Source organism: Corvus moneduloides, chromosome 7 (assembly GCF_009650955.1).
Source record: "Corvus moneduloides isolate bCorMon1 chromosome 7, bCorMon1.pri, whole genome shotgun sequence".
Taxonomy (NCBI): domain Eukaryota; kingdom Metazoa; phylum Chordata; class Aves; order Passeriformes; family Corvidae; genus Corvus; species Corvus moneduloides.
In genome coordinates, this window is record NC_045482.1 from 35,514,561 (window position 1) to 35,541,433 (window position 26,873).

At 38.2% G+C, this 26,873-nt stretch overlaps 1 protein-coding gene across 3 annotated transcripts in view; it reads left to right on the forward strand.

Moving 5' to 3' along the window:
* ARHGAP15 (Rho GTPase activating protein 15) overlaps nucleotides 1-26,873 on the forward strand; it is a 320,969-nt gene that overhangs the window by 45,840 nt on the left and 248,256 nt on the right. For all 3 annotated transcript variants that reach the window (XM_032114884.1, XM_032114883.1, XM_032114882.1), the window contains 4 exons: nucleotides 513-587; nucleotides 3,747-3,808; nucleotides 5,133-5,220; nucleotides 11,236-11,325. In XM_032114884.1, the coding sequence (XP_031970775.1) occupies nucleotides 513-587; nucleotides 3,747-3,808; nucleotides 5,133-5,220; nucleotides 11,236-11,325 (315 nt within the window). The remainder of the gene's footprint in view (nucleotides 1-512; nucleotides 588-3,746; nucleotides 3,809-5,132; nucleotides 5,221-11,235; nucleotides 11,326-26,873) is intronic.

The following is a 26,873-nucleotide window of genomic DNA, read 5'->3' on the forward strand; positions in this document are numbered from 1 at the left end:
CAGAATCCAGTACTGCTGTAACCTTTCAGTCATGGAGACTTTAGAAACAGCCTTTAAAGCAGTTTAAACTTGCTGGGTTGTTTTGTACTTGTGCCTAATTGTTTTCTGGTTTCTTCATTGACTTGCTTATTGTGACCTTGAGGTTATAATCAGCAGCTTTCTTATTTCTCTAAAATGGATTTAAGAGCACCTAACCAGTTAACCTATTTTCGAGATTCCTAATGGGGGAAAAAAAATATAATCGTAATTTAGGTTATTACTATCGGTTGAATAATTTTTAGGTAAATTTGCCAATGTGACATCACAAAGAGACACATTTATACCAGAGTTTTATACCACAGTATATCAGCTGTACATTTCAAATACCCAGGGCTCAGAGGAACATCAGAAAGAAACCCCAAACCCCCACCCAGTTCATGCTGTGTGTGCCCTGTAATTAAATTTGTTGGTCCATCTTTACCTGCATCTATTTGATCCCTCTCTGAATACAAATATTTCTTCTTCTTTTTCAGATAAATCGTCACAGAAGAAATCTTTCCCAACACAACCTGACGTTTGCAGACATCATCAGTACTCAGGACCCCACGGTGAGAAATTGCTCTACAGATCTGATAAATCACTCTGGTTATTTTAAAGGTTTATAATGTAAACGTTGCACTTGCTTTACTAAAGAATGAATATGAGAGTATTTGGATGCCTCAAGATGTTAAGGGACGTAAGGGATTTTGATTAATCAAAAAAGGAATAATTTTAGAAGCTACAAAGTCATTTATACAGCTTGACTTTGTTGTTAGTTCTGTTGCACTCAACTGAAGTTTCGTCAGTATTAATACTTGGTATAAAGGAAGTCTTTGTCCTCTCTTTGCCCTTATTAAGGTGTTTTTAATAACAGTATTAATTAGTATAAGAAATATTATCATGAAATTAAAAAAAAATTCTTGACATTAAGAGAATCTAGGGGGAATGAGAAACAGATGTTTTTTCAGCTAAAATAAAATGAATATGCAAATACAGATTCATTAAAGAAAGTTTGGTATCAGCAGTACTGTTACACAAACTTTTCAGGATTAGGTATGTTCAGAACGTTTGAGTTCTACTCAAGAAAATTATAAAACCTGTATGTGACACAGTGATGTTTCCTCATAGTTTCTAACGATATTAACTCATGAGAATGAGTCTTTTTTTTTTTTGATTCTTATTCAGAAATGCAAATATTTACACTACGTGCTCTCATCTTTACTATTCTTCTAAAAACAATTTAGAAAACAAATCAACATAAACTCCACAAAATACTTCCATTTTTCTATTTCTATGCTAACTCTTCAGGGCATTTTGGGTCATTTTCTCAACCTTTCACATGTTGGAAAGGTGCAGGAAGGGCAGCAGCTTAACAACAAATGATGATATTTATTGAGACAGAAACAACAGAACATATCATTGGGATATATTTGGAATTCTTTTCAATCCAATATCATCCATTTGCAGAAGTATTGTAAGTTGATCCTGAGCTGTCCTAGAAGTGTTTTCTTAGAAAAAAAGTAGAATAGAAAAGGGGCTATAAACAGAAGCTAAGCAAGGGGAATGCAGCACCTCAAACAGAAATTATAAAAATATTGTGGTCATCCTAGATATATTTTTATTTGACTTTGTGGTAGTTTTTTCATAATTCCGTGCATGCCCTTTATATTAATTGCAGAGAAAACTGTGCACATTATCAATTAGAAGAGGCCATGCTAATTTTAATTAAGGACAGCACCTGTACTAATTCAATTAAAGCAATATATATGAAAGGAGTTTTCTCAGCACTGAGAGGGCTCATATTAACTGCAGCTCTTGTAGTTTTTTACTGTTCAGTTTCGAGCCACTTAATTTATAGCAAATGGTGGATTTGAGCTATGTAATTTAAGTCAGGATATTTTATATACCCACTATTTGTTAGTGGATTTGATATCCTAGCTGAAGACAATTATAAGGAGAATATGACTAAACAGCAACATTTTCACCTGGAAACACATCCAGTTTTTAACTTCCCAAAATGTGACAACAAAGGTGATACAGATCTGATGTTGGAAAATAATATTTTCCTTTAGTTCTGGATTGGTCAAGATAGCAGTTTGGGAAAGTGGTTGGTAAACTTTGAAAGCATGAGATTTAGGGTCTGATTCAGAGAAGCAATCAACAGCTTGAATGCTTAGCCAATGCTCCTCCCAATTTCTGTTTCCAGATGGATAGAAATATTAAAAATAATAACTTTTCTCATATGTTATTTGGCATCTCTGGCCCTGGTCAACCACCAGAAGCTTTATGATACGAAAATAAAGGATTAGAAGGAGAAAAAAAAATTTAAAAAAGTAAAGTAAGGGGAAAAAAAAATAAGTGGAGATGGGGATTAAACCTTATTTTAGCTCTTCTAGTTCACCCATCCATCACTAGATAAATAGTGACATGACTCTGCACAATAATCCCTGCACACTTTCTCTCTGGGTTTACTATGGCAATGATATGCATGACAGGAATTTACATGAGATAAGTACAAATTACAGATGAAGCACACGCTGATCCTCATGTACCCATTTGATAATGTCACCTAAATCACTGTCCACAGGCCTACAGGCCTTTCCATAGGTACAAACAGATGTATTCACAGTATATATTTCATTATATGTTGTATATCAACCTCAGACAAAATCTGAGGAAATAGTGAAACATATTACATGGTTAAAATAATGCTATTTTGTACAATCAAAATAACAGACATGTTTGATTTAAAAATCCTTATATTGCCTCTTAAAGCGTGTTTTATTGCTATTTAATGGCTTTGCAGACAGCAAAATTCTATTGAAATTGTAATGAAATCTCCTTGTGATGCAATTTACTACAAAGGCCACGTGGAGTTTCTAATATCCAAGTTGGGCACTGGCTTGGTAGTGCTTGAAAGCGAAACCAGACTCACCCCTAATCACAGTTTTGTTTCTTTTTCCCATTACTGACACAGTCGAGACCTCCTTAGTAAATGAGACCTGATGAGATGGAAGGTTTGGCTGAAAAACAGTCATCTTGCTTTGTTTGTTTCTTAGCTTTTTAATATAAATTTACATAGACAAAAATAACCCCTATCCCAGCTGTATCCCAGCTGTACAATAGGATATTTCAGCAGATCAGAGAGCCAAGTGTCTGCAAGGGACTCTGGCTTAAGGAAGGTGTTCAGAGAGGTGTAGGAGCACAAACTGCAATGCAAAAAAAAAAAAAAAAAAAGCAAGCCTAGGCCTTGCTTCTAATACACCAAAACTCAAGCACAGTGTTGGGACCCTGCAATCCAGTGTCACATTCCCATACAGAGTCCTCAGTGTGGTGTGTCCCTCACAGCTAGTAATGAAACTCAATATATAAAATGATATTTTAACATAATTTACCTGCAATGTATTTAAAATTCTCATTTGCTTGTAGCGAGAAACTTTGCCTGCATTAAAATAAATTTCTTCTAAATAAATAGAATAAAATAAAGTAAAATAAAACTTAATTCAATTTTTATTGTGGTTAATTTTGTATAGTAGTTGACTTTAAATGTTGTTTTCAAATATTTAAAAGAACTGAGTATATCAGAAAAAATAGGTGATTAAGCTGGGAATTAGTGGTAAAATTCCCCACACTAGAATAGCTGGATGAAGACTCCTTTGCATGTACTAAGTGGTTTTATTCATCTGAATATATAATATGGTTATGACCTTAATTTTTCTTTCTTGCAGGTAGTGGAGAAAGAAGGTTATCTTCTCAAAGCAAAAATAGCAGATGGCGGCAAGAAATTGAGGTATAACACGTGAATGTGACAGAGCCTAAAGGGGCTCCAAGAGAGCTGGAGAGGGACTTTGGACAAGGGCCTGGAGTGACAGGAAAAGGGGGAATGGCTTCAAACTGACCGAGGGCAGGGTTGGATTGGATATTAGGAAGAACTGTGAGGGTGGTGGGCCCCGGCACAGAGTGCCCAGAGAAGCTGTGGCTGCCTCAGTCTATCCACAACTGATGGCATTTAGTATGAATCGGGTACTGGATTTAGGATATATTCCAAGATGTATTACTGTTTAATTCTTTGGTAATCCGTATTCATCCAGCATATCCGACTCATAGGAAAATATGTTTAAATCTGCACATAGCACACTTGACCACTTACACCTTTGTGCACTTGCAAGACCTCTTTTAAATGGAAAGAAAAAATAGAGAAAAATAACAAAGAACTGAAGTTGTGCTTACCAGCAGACAATTCGTATTCACCATATGAAGCAGGTCAATAGTGGGGTTATGAGTATTTCTGTAAATATCAGATGTTATGACCCTTAAATTGGACAGTCAGATTTGATCTGTTGATCTAAAAATAGTTTTTTATCAGATCAGATTTATGATAATGTAGTGCTTTGAAACTGGTTATAGGTAACATATATAATAGCATTTTCTTGAGTTGAATGTTGTGTTCTTCTGCTATCAGGGGACATTCTTTCACATGTCCATGTGTATTTTTACTTCTCCCTAGCCCCAGCAGTTTGTCAGTTCTCTAGGGTTGTACCATGAACTCCTGATGTTTAGTGGTTACTTAAACCTTGCTCAGATATTGTTCGTATCTTCCTTGCTCTCCTGTGAAATTTTAATTTAGCAAAAGCATAAAGCATTTGAGACCTTTCAAAATAGACCTGTTACTGAGCTCTGAGTATAGTCAGATCAACATTTTTCTTTCTCAGCTTTATTTTAAGTATTAGGTACCAGAAGGGCACCAACTAATTCAGAGTCCTCTACATGTGAACTTTGAGCATGTGTGAATAATCTCACAGTTTTCATTTGACACCATGGCAAAAAAGAAATACAAATGGGCTTCAAAATATGAATGAGGAGAAAGAAGCCCTTCAAACTTTGATAGGCTACATTTCAGATATAATTAGGATGGTGCAATGCCATCAGTGTTGATGGAAGATCATTGACAATGTTGACTTTAGACCATTTTTGTTTCTGACAGATATATATTAATATATATTATGTTTTCATAATTAAAAGTCAAGCCTACAAATGAAACATCTTTTACCTCCTGCTTGAATGCCTCACAGATTTTTCCCTTTTTCTTTTTTTTTTTTAATCTTATTTATAAGGAAAAACTGGTCCACCTCCTGGGTTGTTCTTACTGCTCGGAAAATGGAATTCTACAAAGAATCCAAGCAGCCGGCGTTGGCCAACCTGGTAGGCAATCAACCATCCAATATCCTCAGCCTCCTGGCAACTATTATTTCAATATAAAATGTTTGGTGTTTAGAGAAGACAAATTTAGACTGAGCTGGCAACTTCAAAGGTTTGAGAGCAGCTGAAGGAAAAATGCCTTGATAAACTCTTAATCAGATGTAGTGTATGAGAAGAAATAGGACACAGCATGTCCTTTATTAAGAGATGCATTTCGAGAGTAATTGCAAAGTGAGACAAATGGTGAGTGACTACCCAGTAATGTGAAGGTAACACTTTAAATTAAGGTGCCACTTATAAATGCTTTATTCTTATTTATGAAAATGATCGCTAAATGCAGCTACTTCCTCAAATAACGTATTATAAAGTGTGTTATAAAATGCATTAGTAATAAATGCTGAACAGATGATGCGATGAGAATCTGTTGCAAAGGATATTGTGAGGCGTAAATTGTATTAAACCATGCATGTGCATCTTTAATACATGAATTTAAGTTGTTATCTACCATCCTATAAAGTGGCTTATACATTAATAAATAATAATAAATTATTTATAAATGGCACCTTAATATAGGGTGTTACCAAAGCAGAAAACATTATAAGTTAGCAAAGTGATTTTTTATCGCAGTATAAATGTGACATCCACCATATCCTGCTAACCTTCCTGAATATTTCTATGACTCCATCTAATGCAGCTAATGCAATTTCTGTAGCCTGTAGTTACTACAAAGTGAAATTTGCAGTACCTTTTTATTGTGCCCCAAGGAAAGGCCACTGATCTTCGTCTCGGGAGATGTGACAGCTCTGTTGCACGAGCGGTAGCGGCACGTGTCCCTTCAGAGCTGGGCACTGCCGAGCCTCAGCGTGGGCAACAAAAGGGAAATTTGGTGGCTCTGTGACACTGTGGGCAGTGAAGGGACAGGTTTGACAAAGCCCTGTTGTGAAAGGCTCTCAAGGCCTGATCGAACCTGCCAAATCCCATTGGCGTGATGGGTGGCCACAAAGGTGCTCTCTTTGGCAGGAGTCACAAACAATAAGTTATTTTTCCTGTGGCAGGTGATGCAAACTGTTCTTCTATAAATCCTAGATCTATCAATGCCACCTGTCATAAAATCAGCCTTGAGGAGCACCTTTTCATGCCTTACATTTTTTGAAAGAAAGTGAGCTTTGTAGAAAAAGAACCCCAGAACTAATAAATGAAACAATAAAAATAAGTAAAGGGTCTTTCTGCTTGTGTTTGCACTAGTCCAGCTGGAAAATACAACTCTGCAGTCATGAAAACAGAGAAACTTGAATTATTATTTTTTTCAGAATCATCTGTTTTCCTTAAAGTTGAATTATATGTTATTAGAAAAAAGAAAAATGTCTAAGGTGAACTTATGAGAACTAGTCTTATAATTTACTAGGTGTCTTACACTTCTCCTTGCTACCTCTTCCCTCTCTTTGCAAGCTCTCACTCGAATTCCAGGAGATAAATGAACTAGTGGAAATCTAATGCACAGGAGGCTAGATTCTGTTCTGAGACTCCTCCACATGGTTAAAATCCTCTTTAGGGTTTTGGATACTAAACTAGACCTGCCTGGAGAATGGGATTTCGGCCCAGCTCTCAAACTGGTTAACTAAAAAAAATAGTGGTGTGTTATGAAACAGGACCTTCTGAGAGGTCAGTCCCTATCCCTGAAGCCTCAATGATCACCAGTGCCCACAATCAGTCAGGTGAAATCTGCCTCCTGTGTTTGAAAGAGCACAGACAAATTGAACCCGTATTTTCCTCATTATCGGCGAAAAAAATAAAAGTGTGGTGTTTTTTTATTTTATTCCATGCTGGATTTGAACAGTGGGAGGTGTGAACTCAATGTTCACTAGGTGAGAAAAATTTGTTAAACTTACATTTTCTGTCTGTTGCATGAAACTTAAACGCAACAGTAAATAAACAAATTGAGTAAAGCTTGAAAACAACAAGCACTGTCGGTTTTCAAAATCCTATAATCCAATTTCCTAAACCCAAATTTTGCACATCAAAAAAAGCTAAACTGGCATGTTTATCTCATCTGATAAAGTAAATGCAATGCTTACTTCCTCTGTAAACCACTTAACCAGATATAATTTTGGTAGTGGAAAAGGACTAATACAAAAAATGATTCATTAGAAGCTGTTTGTTTACTGATTTTATTTTTCCAGTTTTAGTTTACTTTGGAAAAGGGGGAACTCACCCATTAATTAAATAATGTAAGAGAAGTGACGTTCGTATAAGATAGTATGAATTATAACAAAGCATTTTTATTGTTAGCAGGAAAATGATGTGACTTAACAAAAAGATTAATGTTCCTTTGTATTCTAAAGACATTGATTCATTAATTATTAATTATTAAATACTGTACTTGGAGCAAAAATTTAGACTAAGACAGCATCGTTATAAGAGGAATGATATTTCACAAAACAAAGGCAACATGAGAGAGGGAAATGAGAGCCCCTCTAATCACACCTCTTTTCATGACTATAGGACAGCATTTAGAGTGATTTAAAATTATATTGGCCTAAATCTTTAATAATGTTTTAATCAAAGAACTGGCAATAGCTAAAAGGAGGTTTTGCTGTTCCTGTGTACGACTGTAGTTGCAGGACTCACTGTGGCAACTTTGCTGTTGCTTTGCATGGAGAGGGCTGGGATCCATTGTTTTGCTTTCTGGTGAAGTTGGTGACAAAATCTGGAGTTATTGGAAGTAATAGAGCACAGCAATTAAAGCACACCAAGGAGAGATTCAGAAAATGAGATTGTTTACAAATACTACTGAAAATGCAGGTTTGCATCCCATGTAGCTAAATTATTAGCTTTTGCTGCTGCCTTGATCATTCGTGGTTCTGGCTCTAATACACTTTTCTTTTTACACTATCCTTATGAATTCGACTAACTCTTTATTTTAAATTAAGGACATTGTGATCTAAATGAATCACAGCTCCGTTCTTCCTTGCCAACATTAAATTCTATTATCAGCTGGTCTTTCTGACCAAGAAAATGTAGTCAGTTTATTCCCTCAGATAGTTTATTCAACAGAGGTTATTTTAACCTCAGGTTATTAGCCCATCTGCAAAGTAATTTAGTGAGTGAAAACGCTGCTGAAATCCATATTCATGTTTAGGAAGACTTCATCTTAGCAGACACTTGTATCAATTTACAGCATAACCCCCTCCAACAACATTGATATAACGTAATTGCTCTGACTGCAAAACACAAAGCAAGGACGTGGAGAGCTCAGGCTTCCCAGTCACCTTAACTTACTCTCTCCCAGTGTCTCTGGGTGTTGCATAAGCTGGAAAGCCAACTATGTAGGAGGGAAATGTTTAGGCCAGAATGAATTTCCCCTGTAGATTTCCTGGAGTTCTGATGGATTTCAGTGGGTGCTCTCCAGGTGTGCAGCAGAAGAGTGATGGGCAGATTCAGGCTCGATGGATCTGAATGATTTAGCATGGAATTTTCATGAGAAGCTTCACATTCTATGCCATACCCGTGAGTTCGTAGACACACTGTCATCAGAACTGAAATTCTCCAAGGGATAAGTTTTCATAGAATCATAGAGTGGTTTAGGTTGGAAGGGATCTTAAAGATTATTTTGTTCCACTCCCCTGCAATGAGCAGGGAGACCTTCCAATAGACCAGGTTGCTCAATTCATATTTATTTCCCCCAGAGAAAAAGAGACTGACTCAAATAATTATTGCACATAGCAGAAATGTGTTCATCTTTCCAACACCACAAGCATCCCATCCTTTCTGGAGAGGGAGATGCTCATGCTTGTACTTTTCTCCTGCTTATTACAAAATCAGAGCTGTAAACAAACTCCAAAGTACTGCAACAGCAACAGAATTATACTGTGTGCTCACTGGGTGCACAGAATGGTCCAGGTTCTGCTGTTGCATATATTTTTGTACAGTCATAGAAATTAGAAATGGTAAAATCCTGTAGAGTTCACTATTCCATCTTCCTGCAAAGCCTCTCTAGGCTTTTCATTGTTTTTTCTCCCTTCAGTGTTCCATGACACTTTTCCTGAGGAAAATATTCTGTAGCCCAGTAATGTTCTCTATCAAAAAACTATTTCTGTTTCTTTGTCTACATGTTCTTTTAATCTCATCATGTGTTTCCAAAATTTCTCAACTCTTTCTGCTGGCGGAATAAAGCTTCCCTTCTTTGTTAAAGTGTTTTCAGACTCAAACTATCCTTGTGGGTAATTTTTTTTCAAAGAAAGCCAGATTACCCACTTTGAGAAGCCCGTGTTGTGTGTTCCTGATGGGTTGCAGAGCTGCCTGTGTGGTGCAGATCTGGGTGTTGCATGGAGTCCTGGAGAGGATCTAGGCCCCATAGCCCTATCTATCAAAGTATTGGAATATTGAAAACTCATTCATTTCCTCCACAATTTGAATTATTTTTTACATTAATATATCAGTGATGGGTTTTTTTCCCAATGTTTTAATTTTTGCCATGCAAATATTAGCTGACTAAATTTCACAACATCTTTGTAAAATCAAGTCTCAATGCTGCAGTTTTGATCCGTTATTAAAAAATTGGAAAGACTAAGCTCCTGTCAGAGGCCAGGCAGGAAATTTGAGGCAGAGGTGGGGAAAAAGAAATCCAAGCTCTTTTCTTCCAGTGGTTTAACCACAAGAACATCCTTCTGTTTTGAAGAGTACATTTCTTCTATTAAAAAAATTAATAATAATAATAAAAAAAAGGAACAAAGACACACAGAACTGTCAGTTTAGTGGAGCTTAGCCATCGTGGTTTTATGGTTTGGCAAATGGAGAACATAATTACAACTCCAGTACTGAAAACTTCTGGACACTATGCCTGCAAATCACTTGACCAGGATATCTTTGCTTCTTTTAACCTAAATAGGTTCTTTTCCTCCCATCTCAAAGGCATCCTGGAGAACACACATACTTTAGCCTTTAATAACGATATCAGAGACATTCAGTGAACAGACTTTGGAAAGCTGAATCTGTGGCTGATGCTGGACTGGCTGCTCTTAACACTACAAAGTCTCTTTTCTGTATCGCTAGCAATATTTTTAAGGTAACTATGGCTTAAGAGCAGCAGAGAAAATAGTTGCATCAAGCTGATTAATTAAATTATGTGGCTATCGCTCCACTTCTTCCCCAAAAGGGAGTTAGTGGTGCTTTGTACTGTTAACAGCAGTATTTTTCCTGTTGAGTGGGATGTGCAGCAACCCAATCTACAAAGCCTCCTCTGAACTACATGTGCTTTGCCAGAACTGCTGCACAGGGAGAGTCCCTGGAGAAGGAGCTTCAATGGCAAATGAGGATTATTGTGCTTTACACCAACTCCCAGCAACGTAAATGATACAGGCAAACAAATCTGCTCTTTGAATTACATGCATCCATATGGAGGAGCAGGGGAGGCAGAGCTGTGTCACTCCAGGATGCGTGGACTGACACAGAGAAGTATCACCCCTCGTGTTGAGCTCTTTCTGGGTGTCACACATGCCCTCAAAGCCTTTTCTTCTTTTTTTTTTTTAGGAGCAAGAAATGATAATTTGTTTGGAGAAAGGAGATAGCTTGTCTCAGAGATACGATATGTGTTCTTGTCTAATTTCTGTCCTTTCCAGTTGCATCAGTTTAAATTTGCATTTGGAAAACCCACAAAATTTTTCCTTTAAACTCAATGACTCTTCAAGAGGTTTGGCAAAGTAAGCATTGAAAATAGCTGGTCCATGTGTCTGCATTTGTGTTTTGATCTACTATATGTTACACTAGACTGTTTTTTAAAGCATTTAGTTTTTTAAAATTATGTTCTGATCTCAGAACCTTATTTCTTACTAAGACACCCCAAGAGTGGTTATTTAACAGTACCAGGGTATATAATGAGTTCTTTTCAGTAATATCAGCAGCTGTGCTACAACAATCTGTCACCTTAACTTGATTTATTCTTGTTTTATCTGATAACTGTCTCTATTTGTGAAAAGTCAGGCCATATTCATGTTGATTTTTTTTCTTTTTCCTTTCCAGAAACCGGGATATAAACCTGAGTGTGTGGATTTGTGTGGTGCTCGCATTGAGTGGACCTCAGAGAAATCCAGCAGAAAGAATGTCTTTCAGGTAAGAGGCAAAGCATTCCACTGCTCATTTAAGTCTGAACTCTGTGAAGAGGTAGGTTTTATTTCCTTGGTTTTAATAACTAGAGCCTGATTTAATACAGCATTTTTCTTACCAGTACAGCAGTGTAACACTTTATCCAGCATCAGTTTACTATTTTTCTAAGAGAAGGATTTCTGATGACTGAGTCTCCTAAACACTTGAGAACCTGTTGATTTATTGATTAATGCTCTATATTCAATTTGTTTTTAAAACTTAGTAGGTAATTGCTTTGGGTTCAGGCCTAGAATCTTGACCTAAAGGACTTCCATAAACACAACTTCTTCAAACTGCTTATACAAGCACGGCTCCAACGCAGTGCGGTTACTCTGTTTATTTTTATTGCTGCTCAGGGTCCTCAGACGGTGATGACCCAGGTTCACTTCTGTGAGGGGAGGGGAGGATTTTAAAAGAGCCAGAAGAGAAGGACATGTATTTCTCACAGGACTATTCTTCATTGATGGAAAATAATATTATTTAATTCCTTCATCCAAATCCCATTGAATTGAAAGGGAGGATCAAGGCCCAAGAAGATGAAAGGAGGGGAAAAGCATTACTGCAAGGTTAACATTCCAGGATCTAGGGGCTAAAATAGTTTATTGCAACATCTTCAGGTTTTGGACATAATCCAGCTCCCATGAATATCAGTAGAAAGGATTTGTTGTATTTTTCTGTTTCACTAAATGTTGCATCAAGCCACATCAAAATATTATTCTCTATGAGCCGAGTTGTTTCTCAGAGTTCTAACATTTAAAATGTTTAACAATACAAGCAATAAAGGAGGGAAATACTCAGAAAGGAACATGTCAGGGTCAAGATCCTGTTAGTTACCAGAGAGTCCTTTGGCATCATCACCAATGAAACATGCTGGAGGAACCAACTGTGTCTGGATCTGGGCTTGAAGAAAAAAAAAACACTACACATAAAAACCCCCTAAGGGCCTGTACATGGCTTCTTGAAAAGAAACCTCTTTGGGTCAACTGGGTGTTACAGAGGCTTTTTCAAGGTTTATTTTTCTAGACATCTATCTAAAGCATATGCAATATTTAGAAATATTCCTCTTTTCCAAGACAGGGAGACTTATGCTTCTATACCCCCCACATCTTTCAGGTTGTCTTGAGACAACACTTGGGGCTTTGTCATTTCCTAGGTATTTTTAGAATAAATATTTTGGTTTCGCTGTCAATCTTCAGTTTTTTCGCTTGGAATGTGATTAAGTATAACCTTAGCTTTCACTCTTGCAACCCCCTGAGCACACTGACGGGTCTTCTGAGCTTCTAGGGTTTATTTCTCATTTTGCAGTAAGCAAAATTCCTGTTTGGAAACGCGTTTCGGAGCAGTGATTCATTGCAGCTAATACATTTCCAACGTGAAGACAAACGAAGCTCTGTTATTGATTTACCAAACTGGTGGTACGAAGGCTCTGCGATGCATTTTCTTCTCACTTCTGTTCGTGTGAGGTGTAACTCCACTGAATCAGAATAATGTGAGAAAGGAAACTCATGCACTACTGTTTGAACCCATTAAAATGTGTCTTCATCAAGCCAATAAGTGAGTGGGAGAGACATTAAGAACTAAAAGCATGGGAGGAAGGACATATGTTAAGACACATTTTGAAAAGGGATGGAGCATTGTTTAGACAGAGAGCTACAAGAAGATTGTGCCAGATGGTAAGAGCGAAAGAGGAGAAGGCTTTGGCACCAGTAGTGGTGACATTTTGGGAAAGGAAGGGACTGAACGAGACTGGTGCTACATGAGCAGATAGAGTGGGAAGGGGACTGGAGAGGGAGGGAAGATTTGTGAGATAGTCTGGAGGGAATCCAAGGCGAGTTCGAAAGCGGAGAGGTCAGTTTGTACCTGGAAACTGAATATTTCAAGAAACACTTCTTCTGATCTACTTATCCCTCGTGGGTGGGAATAAAATTGATAATGTGCATCTACTTAATCATAGGTTTGTTCAAATGAAAACAATATGGGTAACTTTCTTTAATCCTTTTTTTTTTTTTTTTGCAACCTAAATATAGATGCATTGCATTGCTCTTTGATTGAATGCGCTAGCTGCTTAACTCTGAAATGATCAGAAATAAGTATAATTATCTCTTCAAAGTGCGGCATCAAAACATAGTTGGCATTTTGTTTCATTACTTTCTAGTAAAACCTTTTTTCCTGATTCAAACAGAGCAATGGTTGCTTTGTGTTAATGTGTTGTATTAGGAGTAGGTGCAGAATTTTGAGTTTGATTTAGCCAGGGTGCTCAATTTGAGTTCATGAATAAATAGAAAAAGACTACTGAAATTTTGGGTTGAAGAAAAAGAAGGAAATCTTGGATTTAAAATCTAGGCAGATGACAGTTAATGGATAGCAGCAAGGAGCTGGAGCATAGGAGTATTATGAAGAAAAACTAATTGGAAACATGATCGATGCAGAGTGAAAAAAAAAAAAGAGGAAGTTGCAAGTAAATGACATTCAGACAGGAAAATTTGGGTTTCTGGTCTTGATCATGATGTTTTCAGCAGTGTTACTCCTCTCATTTTAATTGAGCTACTCCCTTTTTAACAGGATAAGTCTGATCTGTCTCACACTATCCAATTTGTGCATGCAATCTATTTCTGTTCTTGATGAACACATTATGTGGGGGTTTTTCTCCCTCAACTTTTCCTTAATAGCGACTGAAAATATGCACATCTCATAAAAAATAACCTCCTGATTTCCTTTCCTTTCTTTTATTGATGATGTAGCTGGCACCAAGGGAGAGACCTGGTTAGAAACAGCTTCCCATGATGTGGAGAAAGGTAGCAGTTTGCAGTGAGACATGATGCTGTTTGTTCTTGCTGGCTGAGTGATGTGATGCAGTAGGTCTTCATCGAAGGAGTGCTGAATAAAAGAAGATTTATGTTCAAATCACATGCTTTAAATATTTCTGCTAAGTGCTGGTTTGCTCTTTGGTGTTTAGCCTGAAATTTAAAGCACTGAGGATTAAAAGGATTACAACATAATCTTAAATAATCCTAAGTGTCATTTACAGAGAGATGGTTGTAATAACTAAATAAAACCATGTTAAGGGATGGCAGTGTTGTCAGTCAGCGACTGGAACAGAAACAGCGCCTATGTCACTGTCGTTCTCCTCTTGCCTTCTTTGGCTTAGTTTGATATCGGGTAGGTGTGTTTTGATGTGGGTTATCAATAAAGAAGATAACTTAATGGGCTGCTTTTCAGGCAGTACTGATATGGCTGTTGAAACATCAGTAACTAGGATAATTTGCAGATTTTTTTCCCAATATTCCATATTCTTTAGTTCTAGTAAACTTTTCAACTGGATCTTATTCTTTCCCCTGTTTCACTCAACCTCTACTCTAAGTCAAACAACCATTTAACTTCAAATTCAGCCCAGACTCCATGGAAGATGTGCTCTCGACCTCTGGATTTTTAATTCTGGGGGTTCATTAGCACAAAGTCCTGTGGTTGTACACTGTTTCCTTGAAGAGGTTTCGGGAGATTTCTCTCAGATAATTCAAAAAGAAAAGGAAAAATAGGAGAGAGGTGAAAAGTACAAAAAAAGGTTGCAAACAGCACATTTATGAATTGGTGAAGCTGCTTTCTTCTCTTAATAGCACCATTCATTTAACTAACACGCGTTTTTTGGTTTCTTCAGTCATAATTTTACCCTGTTCACCAAGTTCACTTTTAGGAAGGTTTCATATGAGGAATTTCTGGATTTCTATGGTTGGGCACTTGCCACAGTTCTGGTGTGATACCGTTTCTTGTTTCAATGCACTGCAGCTGTAAGAGGTTACTTAATCACACACAACTAAGAAGTGTAAGTGTTACAAACAGAGAAAGCTGTATAAGACCTACAGTATTTCAACAGCGAAACAGCTGAAAGTACAACTGCACCTATGTGCAATATGAAAGAATTTATCTTGCAGCTGTTTCATATATAATAACATTTATGGTGCTGATCCTGGATAAGTCCCTTGACCTTGAGGCTCTCCAGCTTTGTCCAGGCGCATAATCTGAATGATAAGGTATTTTGTTCTACATACCGTAGGATCAGGATAGTGTCTGGATGCCTCCCAGCAATGGTTTAAATCACCACTTTTTGCCATGGGAGGGATCATTTTTGTTTCCAAGATCTCTCTAGAGAGAACGCTGAGAGCGCAATGTGGAGGGGCTTGGGTTGGAAGTGGTATTTGGGTTTCTTTGTGTGTTTTTAAATAAAAACATTGCACAGAGGAGGGAAATCTAAACAAGCCACCTTGCAGTCTTATGGTGGTCCTTATCAGCAGCTGGAGCATGTTCCCACCCAAAACCTATCCCAGAGTTAGTGTCGTTTCCTGAGCTTGAGAGGACTCTTGCTTCAGCTCCACCGAGTCGTGCAGGAACCTTTTCTGGCTTTGAATTTGCTGTGCATTAGATGGAACTCCTGTGATCTTAAATCATGATTTTGTCCACTTCTGGACCTCACTGCTGTGACTGGGGTTTAATTTCTATCCCAGAAACTGCCTAGTTAAAAGGCTTTGCCATGTCACACCACCACATTAGGTGGTGTCAGCAAGAGGTCCTTTAACTAAAAAAATGATAATTAATTAAAAAAAAAAAAACCCAAGAAATGGTCTTCATCATCTTCAAAAGAAGTGGTGGCAGAAGTTCAAGGGAGGTGACACCCACTTTGAGCACCTGGAGTGCCAGAACAAGGAAATGGTTTCCCACTGCCTGAAGGCTGGGTTAGACGGGATATTGGGAAGGAATTCTTCCCTGTGAGGGTGGTAAGGCTCTGGCACAGGGTGCCCAGAGCAGCTGTGGCTGCCCCATCCCTGGAAGTGTCCAAGGCCATGTTGGACGGGGCTTGGAGTGGAAGATGTCCTTACCCATGGAATGAGATCAGTTAAGGTCCCTTCCAATCCAAACCATTCTGTGGTTTTTACATAAGTACTCTCTTTTTATTGCTGTAAAGTGGGAGATCTTGAACACAACAATGTGGAACAGCCTCACAGTTGTGTTTCTAGTTCTCTCTTCTAACTGTTTTGTTAATAACCTTACTGGCAAAGCTCCTGCCAAAATATTCAGTAAAACCTAATCAATGAAAGCACAAAATCTTCTGACATCTCCATATATCTACTATTGTCTTTTGTAACATAAATCCAACAAAACCCATGAATACATTTTTTTTTTCATTTATTCAGTTGTCTTTTTTCTTAATCTCTTTCATTTTGAAAGTCACATAAGATTTAATGCATTTTTTGGTGATCAAAAGAGGAAAGTAAGAGTGAGAGTACCTAGTGTAAGAAGAAAACCAGCCTTGATTGTGAGGAAAGTTTTGCAGGAAGTAGAAAATTTCACACAATATGCATTTTAAACCTTATACAATCGAGAAGTCACCTTGGCTTCTAAAAACTTTAATATGATACTTTAAGGTGATGAGCAGGAGAGACCTTTAGAGATCCTTGGTAATTTTATTTTTTATTATTTATTTTATTTTTTGTGTCTGAAAAAAGGCAGATTTAACCGTAACCATTTCACCTGTGTTGACAGTAGCTGCTCTTGAGACCCAAGGAGGTGACCCTGGTTAGTAAAGAGCACAACAGGCAGAAAAATCAGCCCAGAAAGGAAAAGATCCTTATCTAACCGAGATAAAGCAAGATCCTGGTAACTGGAGCACTCTGGAATATGCAGTTCTACCCTTGCTTCAGAAGTGGGGTGAGAAATGGTCAGACTTTCACCTTCTCTCACCAGTGTCTCGGTCTTCAATCTGATGTTACTCATGCTAGCCCGAAGAGAGATTATGAAAAATGAACTGGAATTCAGATTGCTCAGTAATCATGGACACAGAAATTCTTGATGAGATTCATGTTCTAAGGAATAGCAGGTAATAAAGCCAGTTTCCCCAAAAAAAACATGATGAAAAGAGAGATATCTGTCATTACTCCTGTGATACAAGAAAAGCTTTGCACTTTGGACAGGAACACACAAACTGTAAGGCCTTGGACTTCATATGTGTAAAACACCTTAAAGGAAATGAAAAAAACTTTAATATATACCAAAATATTTCAATATTTTGATATTTCAGTACTTGAGCTATAATCAATTTGGAAATAGACAAGGAATCAGCAGGAGGGCACTTGGCTGACAGCGGTATGCATTTAACAAGTTTGGGAAACTGAGTCTCCAACCTCTGTAGTAGAATTTCAAGGAACTTCTCTATCTATTTAACCTTTGTGATGGAAGTTCAAGGATTTCAAGGAACATCAACTTTATTCATAAAATGGACAAACCAAGAAGTTAAGGTAGAGGTGCCACACAGTTAATCTTTTTCTCTCACTTTCTGTAGTTTCTGAGTCTGCTTTGGGGTAACACAACCCCCTGAGTTGTGTCAGAAAGGCCTTGCATATTTCGTGGCTAGAGAACCAGAACATTAATATTTTGTTATTATGATTATTAAAAGAAAAAATTTAAATCCTAATTTCCTGTTTTTTAATGATGTGAAAAAGTTGTTACTTTTCCAGCAATAATGAGGTCCACTCCTGATAAGCAATATTTTGTTAACTTGGCTTCTTGAAGAAAGATTCAAAATTCTCGAAGTGGTTGATTTGTAGCTAAATATGATCTTACCTAGGCAGGTACTTTTTTTTTTCCCAATTACTGTCCTAAAAAAAAATTCAGGGAAAAAAAAAAATCTCTTGAAAAGTGTAACTTCAACAACTCATGGAGGTCTTGGAAAGGCTTGAAAGCCCTGGGCAGAGTGCTGTGGTGCTGCTGTCTGTGGCACTGCACATCACCTCTGTGGTACCCACTGCAGGCCGTGGCCTGGGGTCTTCCTAAATGCTGGAGAACTCCAAAATCCAATTGAAAAGCAATCCTAAATTTTCCATGAAACCAGGCAGATTTAAAAACCTCACAGCCTGTATTCCTCCAGTGTGACATTATGGGTACATAGAGGTCTGTCTGCTAAAAGTGATTATTATAATAGCTCACCACGCTTTTTAAGAGCCCCTCTTTTGGCATATCCAAGTGCTGATACGTGAGTGCCTGTGATAGATACGAGTGTCTGTGTGTGCTCATACACATGTGCCTCTCAAGAAATTATCTGAATCACTTAGCCTGTGACAGCCACGCTGCAGCTTTCACAAGTGCAGATGTTATTTGTCCATCAGAAAAGAAAATATTTATTTCAAGCCACAGGCATTTTCTGTGCTGCAGAAATAAAACATAGCAGCAGTTAATGCTTAATGTGCGTGTGACATAATTTTGTCAGGGACAGAAGCACGGCTGAGCACAAGGACCTGGGACAAATCTGTAAGGGAAGAGGAAGCACCGTGTGCCTTGGAAAACGCCGATCCCACACGAGAAAGCAACCCGGGCAGCGTGACAGAGGAGCAGCTTATTTTTCCCATTGTTTTTTTGGCCGAACTCACAGAGGGTTGTGCGGTTGGGGAGGGGAGGGAGGCGGGGGGGGGAGTGCGATATTATTTTGTTTTGCAGCTGAAGGAGCGAGCGGCGCTTTGCAGCAGCTCCCGCATGCGAAATGGGCTGCAGCCTCTGCTGCATTATTCATAAACATATTGCTGCCATCTCGTGGGCAGCGCACGGGCGGGCAGGGATGCGGGCAGGGATGCGGGCAGGGATGCCCAGTCTGTGCCCGGTGCCACCAGGGCTCTCCCTTTCCCCCACGGACTCACCCTGCAGGGCACGGGGTGCAGGTCACTCTGCACCCACCATGGTGACACCGAGTATTTTTTTTTTTAAACATCTTTCAGCCCAAATCGGCGCCTGGCTGAGTAATTCGGGCTATTAACTGGTGTAGTGGAAGGTGTCCCTGCCCAGGGCAGGGGGGTTGGACTAGGTGGACTTCAAAAGTCCCTTCCAACCCAAACCATTATACAATTAACCTTTGTTTAACTGGTTTCTGAATCAACTAATATATCTATATCTATACCTATATCTATTTTTTTGTTGTTTTTTGGTCAGGAATAATGCTTCCATAAACCTGTTATTCCTTAGGTAGTTCATTTATGTTTTAAAATGGTGATTATCTTCTGATCAGCTGATAAGGAAAAGGTGTAAATGGCTTCACAAGGACGAGCTGGTTCAAGATAAAGCATGCAATGAGAATTATGGCTACAGATATTCAGTAGGGTGAACTTGATAAAGAACCTCGGATGTGAGCGTGGCCCTTGGTGCTGTGTTTTGTGTACTCATGACCTGGGGAAAATGGTATTTTCTTAGTTCTGGCAATCAACAGCTGAAAGGAAAACGTAAGAAAAGCAAAAGAAGCCTGGATTTCCTGATTCTTTAGTATTTTAAGGTTTAGCGCTTCTCCTAAGTGAAAATAGTTTAATTAATTTAAGAGCATTATGATTTTTCATAATTTTTTTTAACTTAAAGTAAGTTAATATGAAGAAAAAAAGTATCTTGATAGGTGCCCAAGCATTCCCTTAATTTATCAAACTCTTGGGAAAAAAAAAAAAAACAAACAAAAAAACCAAAAAACCAAAAAAACCAAAGACCAAAATGAATCCTAAATGAACTCACTCAGAGATAATCAAATCTGACTTGTTTACATGTTTGGTGCTGGTATTTCTGTATTCAGCCACTACATTTTTTAAAATCTTGGCGAAGCCACTTGACTCCATTTTTTTGTGTTTCTCTTTAATGACTGAGGCAGATATTTGGAACTGGCTGGGCATGGGGAGCCTTGGCTGTCCTCTCTCTGAATTTGTGTGCAGAGGGATGCCAGAGGAGAGGTTTGGAATTCACATTTTTTTGTGTAGGAGTGATTTCTTTGCTGAGAGGATGTTTTTTGGATGCTTCAAGGTGTTCTATGGACAATGGGAGGCAATTTAAATGCGAGGGGAGAACTGCAGGCAGTGAGCTGCCCTCTCTTTTAGACACTACACCTCTGGTTTTCAGCAGAGCAGGAATTCCTAAACTGTGATTCATGGACCACTAATGGGATGGGGAGACTTTTTTGAAATGGTAATGCATTACCCATAGTAGTCGGCCTGAGAAGACATTTAAGGTAGTTCCCAGATGAAAGGAAAACCCACAGGAACGTTTTCCACAAGGGACCCTGACTTTTCAAACCTCCTCCTCAAGTTTATTGATTTTGAGGATGCGCCTCCAATTGATCCTAGTTAGAGACTATTTTTATGTGGATTATGAGGGTTGTTAGAAATTTGAGATTGAGTTCAAGGGCTAGATTTTTTGAATTCTGGAGTGTTGGGGTTTTTTACTGTTATGAGGTTTTATCATTTATGGGGCTTTTTTTATTTATTATTTTTTACTTTTACTTTCATAACTTATACTCTGATTTGGGGTAAATAAATTCCTAGGAATTTCAGCCACTACATCTGCAATTGCATCCATAAAACACAGTGATCCAAGAAGTTTAGCAAACGTTTTCTTTGGCAAACAAAGTTGCAGGGAGGGGATGTGGTTTGTTTACCATTTCATTTAGAAATAGTCTATCAAACTTCAATTTTCAGACAACTTTAACACTTAAAATCCAGAGCACTTCAGTCACCCCCCCCATTTATTTTTTTTTTTGTCCTGATAATAGTGGTGATTGCTACAAATATATTATCATTTGAAATTTTAGTATACTTAGAATGTGTTTAGCCTCCCCCAAGTCAGAGTAGACTGTCACAGATTGAGCTTTAAACTAATTTTTCAGGAGGCAAAGTGTGCATTTGTATACGTGAATATTTGCATGAGAGCACATTTTAATTTGGGAAAATGGGAGCCAATTACTGTGATTCTCTTAAGTAATAGAATAATTATTATTATTTTCTATTATTTGTACATAGTCATCACTAGGTGGAGGCATACTTTACATATTCTATTGAACATGTCATCTGTTATGGGCTGAGATGAATTGCATTGATACTGTAAAGTTAAGTGAATGATCCCATTTTTACCCTGAACTGTTGAAATAACCTGTTACCACCCCGTGCCCAGCTCTCAAGCAGACTAAGCAGATTCGTGTTTCGACCACTTCTGCTGCTGAAGAACAATTAAAACTGGATAATTTTTAATCATGTGCTGCCAGAGATGCCTTGAATTAATTCAGAAAAATTGTTAATGTGTGATAAATTTAAAAGGAGAAAACAAAGCGAGGCCATGGAGCAAGAGATTGAAAGGAAAAATATCTATTTATTTGAATACCCCATCCTGCAGTACTTAAATCAATATAGAGTGGATTGGCTGGGGGTTTTTACCTCTCTTTTTAGTTATGGTATCAAAGTCTGTTCCCAGTCCATCCCTATCTTCCTTATGGGGTTGCCTGTTATAGACTGTACATGTTGGATTTTGACTGACGGTTGCAAGACCTACCTCCATTGATGTTAATACACTAATTTCACCCAAACTCTCCTGATTTACACCAGGGTAGGTCATACACATCTGTGCAGGTGTAAGTAGTACCATGACTACGCTTCTTTCCTGTGTTTCTGAGCTGATAGGGTGGAGTCTGAGTGAGGTGGTCTTGGCTAGCACAGCCCAAGCCCTCTTTGAGAGGCTACAAAAGCAAACTTTTGGGTGTGAATGTGGGAGTCTGAGATAAGAGCTGTATTTCTCCACACTTGGAATACTGTGTTATGACTCTGCAGCTTTTAATACCCCCTGGCTTTTACTGTTGGAGAAAGAAGACTCACGTGACAGAGATTACAAAGAGAATATGTAGTTTATTGAGGAAATAATCCTCATCTTTTAGGGCATGACACACATTGTCTCCTAACCACTCTGAGAAAAGTGGGGTAAATACATTTTTGCATCTTTGTCATTCCAAGAAATTTCAGAGAATGGAGTCAGGATTGTAGAGAGATTTCCTGAGCTTTGCAGCTTCTTACCCCTAAAATGTCACAGGGGCCATTGCTGTGACTCCCAGCTTTGTCACCTGACTCGGGATGCTCTGCCCCTGCTGGATCTGAGCTCCTCCATCCCCTGGGATAGAGTCAACCAGTTCCACCCTGGGAAAAGACCCTTTCATGAAGTGTAACAGACAGAGCTTTAAAAACACTGTAGTGCACCTGAAACACTTGTGTTTGGTTTGTTGTTCAGTTTTTTTTCCCCCTGTATATTCTTTTTTTTTTTTTTTTTTTGATTATTTGGAATCACACTTTTAATAATTATATTCACAATCTGAAATAAAATAAACATTGTGTTTAGTGATCAAGGAATTGCCAACCAGCACTCAGGAAAGTATGTCCAGCAATTTATCAACGTGTAGAAAATAATTATAGCAATATTTTGAAATGCATTGGTTGTAGTTTTGTTTTGATTTATAGAATGTAAATAATCAGTTTTGATTCTTCTGTTTCAAATGACTTTTTTGGAAGTAAGGCTTTTGAATAAGAGTCCCTCAAACCAAGCTGTTACTCCTGGGAAATTCTCTAGTGGTATGTTACTGGCATTTGAAAAATGCACACCTTCTGAGAAAAAACAGGAAAATTCTGTCAGACAGACTGATGGGAATTCCCAAGTTTGGATATGCAAGTCCTGTTGGAAAACAATGGCAGCACAATTCAGCTAGGGCTGCAGTTGGAGTGAAAAGGAGCATGTTTTCACCATTGCACACATTTTTCTTCTTTTTCTTTTTCCTTTTTCTTTTTCTCTTTTTATTTTTTTGTGTGTGTGTGTGTATTTTGTTTTGTTTTGGATTTTTTTTGTTGTCGTTCTGGAAACAAATATTCTATACGATCAGTTAAAAAGTGCAAAGTAAGGAAAGAGAGAGAGTGTAATGTGTGTCGGAACATAACATAGACTTTACCCATGTAGAAAAGTGTGAAGAAATATGGTAAAATTGAATGTAAACAAAGAAATGGGGAAAATGAATGTGGGAGTGAAGAACTGTGTGCAGGGAGTAGGAAGAATGTAATCCAATAGTAGAGATCAAAGGAAGGGAAGCCAATTTTTTCAAATATTCCATAATAACTTCAATGCAGCGAGGTAAAGGATCTGAACAAAGGGTCAAAACACCACAAATGGGGGAAAAGAGAAAACATTACATACAGCGAGGGGTAAGCAATTTATTGCCATTATTTTTGTTTAGGATCAATTATTCTCTCCATCTCCTGGCATTTCAGGACTCTTTTATAATTACCAGCACTATTTTCTCTCCCTCTCCTGCACACACGCTCTGTCTCGCTCCCCCTTGCAGGCAACACTTCTCCTCTCTCGCAGATTTGAGGGGGTAGGAGGATCTCAGGGGTTCTTTGCAAGATGCTCGTTTCCCACCGCAGACTGTGGCATTGCCAGGACTCTTCAGGGGACTCTCTGCCAGCTATCCTTAAAAGCTTGCAGAGGAGTGGGAGAAGATTTGCATACTGCCCAAGCAGGGCCAGATTTGAACCCCCCTCTCTGCTGAATAGTTTGTTACCGAGTAGATAATGACACCAAAATCTTTGCAGCTTCTGCAGTGGAGTAGGTGCTGCGCTGTGCCAAGCTATTAGGGACTGTCCCTTATTTCTTTCCTCTCCCCAGTCCTAAGATGCCCCTTTTTTTTAGTTCAAACAGATTTCTTTTCACCTGCATTCCCCCTCCCTTTCTAATTTTAGCTTTCTCTGCTCTTGTTTGCTTTTCCTTGTCCCTTCATTTGTATTTTAATAATATATTTTAAGCCGTTTTTTCTCCTGTTCTCAACGTGATGACAGTGTATCCTGATGGAAAGATAATAATGCCCAAGGAGGTTTCCTTTTATGAATTCTGCTGGTGTTACTTTTACATGCACAAATATATCATCTTGATTTCTAGCTCTGGGTCATTTCATTGCTCTTGTATGTCTTGCTACGAGATGTTTCCTGTAATTAAAAGATTAGGTTAAATAGATTATTTGTGCTGCCCTGTCTACATAAATGTTCTGTTTCTCTGCCTCTAGATACTGGCTTTTGTGTTTTAAGGCAACGTTGTGTACATGAAGTTGCATCATGTCTCCTTTGTCTTTAAGCTGCTGATTTATTGGTAAGAGAAGCAATCAAACGAGACATTTACTGCCATAGCCTCGTAGGGTCAGTGAATTAACAGGTGCCAATAAGTTCTAAGGAAGTGTTTTAATCGTTTCTAAAGTATTTAATTAATGGACTTTCTTAGAGGAGTGGTGACAGAGCAGACATAAGGCTGATAAATATTTAATGCTTGTATCTAGGGAACTTTTTCTCCCTTTCATGTAATTTGAGGTGTTTACTAATGGAAAACAAAACCTAAATTGTTGTGTAGCATGCAATCAATGCTAAGCTGCTATTAGATTGTCCAGGGTTTGGATACCTATCAGGAATTAATCTGCATGTGCTGTGATATTCTGCATTTAGAGCTGGTGCTGTTTAGAGAGGATTTTGGAACTGGGTTTCTGTGATATCTATACATTAGCTATCTATGTTAATACCTATGGGCTGTTTCAAGTAGCCTCTATGAACAAAATTTATTGAATATTAAGTGTGTGCATGGCTGTATGCTTGGGCTGTCGTGGTTTCAGCAACTCCCACTCGTAGGGTGGTACTAGAAAAGAGACTCCAGGTCCCAACAGCTTTGTTGCTCTATGTGGTGATCAAAACACTTTATTTAAACCATGATACTGGAAATGCCATCATTATGCTTATGAGCTTGAGGATATTTCTTACTTACTTACCATAATTTGTTTTTCTTCGCCTTAGAGGAACATTTTCCTACCTGTTACTTTCCTAAGTTTTCACTCCTTTCTCTCTTTAAAAAAAAGAAAAAAAAAGAAAAAAATCAGCTGTGTATGAGCTACATTTGATGGTATATAATTCCTCCTGCTTTTGAATTCTCTTTGTTCTATTTCCATGAAAATAACAAATTCTCCTTTTCCTTAATATCCCTACCTTAAGGAATGAAGTTTGTGCTACAGAAAGTGTGGCTCCATGAATTAAGGACCCTTTCTTTGTGTTTCCTTGCTCGTCTGAGCTTTGTTAAGTCATGCTCTGCTGTGTGCCGTGGTAAGTTTAGGAACACAGAGACTCTTGAAGGAATCGATTCTATTTGTTGTTGCAGTTCAGCAGAGCTCTGATCTGCAATGCTTGAGCACACCAGGTTGTTCCAGACACCTTTTGCTGTTGTTAGTGCAGTCATAGACTTGTTATTAGGTTGTAAGAGTTAATTTTGTCATGTCAGGAGGGAGAAGTTGTGCTGTTGAAGGATAGGGGACACAGCACTGACCAGCCAGGCTCTCACTGGTGACAGTGCCTGTGAGCAGCACAGCTGTGTTGATCACTTCTAATTATAATGGCAGGCTGCTGAAGTAACAAAAATGCATTTATACAGTGTCCAGGCCTCTTAACTACACAGAAAATGTAGCTAAGAACATTGTGATTTAGTGACAACACTGTTTTATGAATCCCTGAGCTATTTGTGGGGAAAAGATGGCAGCATGAGGCACCTAAGGAGGGAAGAGGAAGCTTCCTAAGAAGTGGCTGATCCTGAGAGAGTCACAAAAACAACTTCTGGAGGTGTCTCTTGTGTTATCTAAAATTTTGAACAAAATGTTTATGACCAAAAGAAATGAATCTTATCAGAATTCAGTTAATATATAGTATCTACTATAGGCATGGTCTAATATATTCCATGCTGCACTTTTCTCCTTCCCTCACTTTTTAAACTTTTACCTACTTTCCCTCTCCTCTCTGTATTTTTATTAATATAATTGCTATTTGAAAACCTTTTGTGAGGCATATATGATGTGTCCATTTTATTATTGCTGTGGATGGTTAGTCCTGGGTTTGAAGTCATCTACATTTTCTTTCCAGCTCTGTAGCGTTTAGAGAAGGATGTGCTTATAATCAGTCAAGGCAAAATAATTGGAAACAGGAATAATAATAATAATGTAGCAGTGGCCAATGTATTTGTCAACTTGCCTGCGATGGTTTTGGTTTTCCACTTGACTCAGTGAATGTGTACATGGCATGAGGAGGGAAGCAGGCATCTCTGTGGGTCTGATGTATGCAAACCTGGAAATGCAGTTACCACAAATGTTGATTAAATCTGCTGATGTTATTAAAAATACACATCTGCCTCTATACTACCTCTTTGAAAATGCAGCTCCATTCTTGAGGTTTTGGTTTTAGTCTTTAAGAGACAACTGTGCCAATCTGAGAAGTCATACAGTAACTTCGTTTGGACAAACTCTCACTCTGCTACTTTTTGTTCATAAATGCAGTTAACAAGTTCTTTTGTACTTCTTTGAGTGTTAATTGATGTAAACAAAGTCTGCATTTTATCTAATCCCACTGAAGCTTGTTAAAATTAGAGATGTGCCAAATTATTCCAAAGCAGGTTGTAAAGTAAGTGAACCATTAGATCCACTGGCTCACAAATGGCATAGACAATGTGTGCTCTGTTTGCTTCTTTTTCAGGGGCTGTTTATGTCAGAACTTTCAAATCACAGGTTTTTTTCCATCTTTAACATTGTGTTTAGTTAATCTGTATGGGAGAAATACAGTACAAGCAGCAGGGCTGCACGTGACTGAAGCTATATCTAGAATAGTCCGTATATACATTCCTAATTG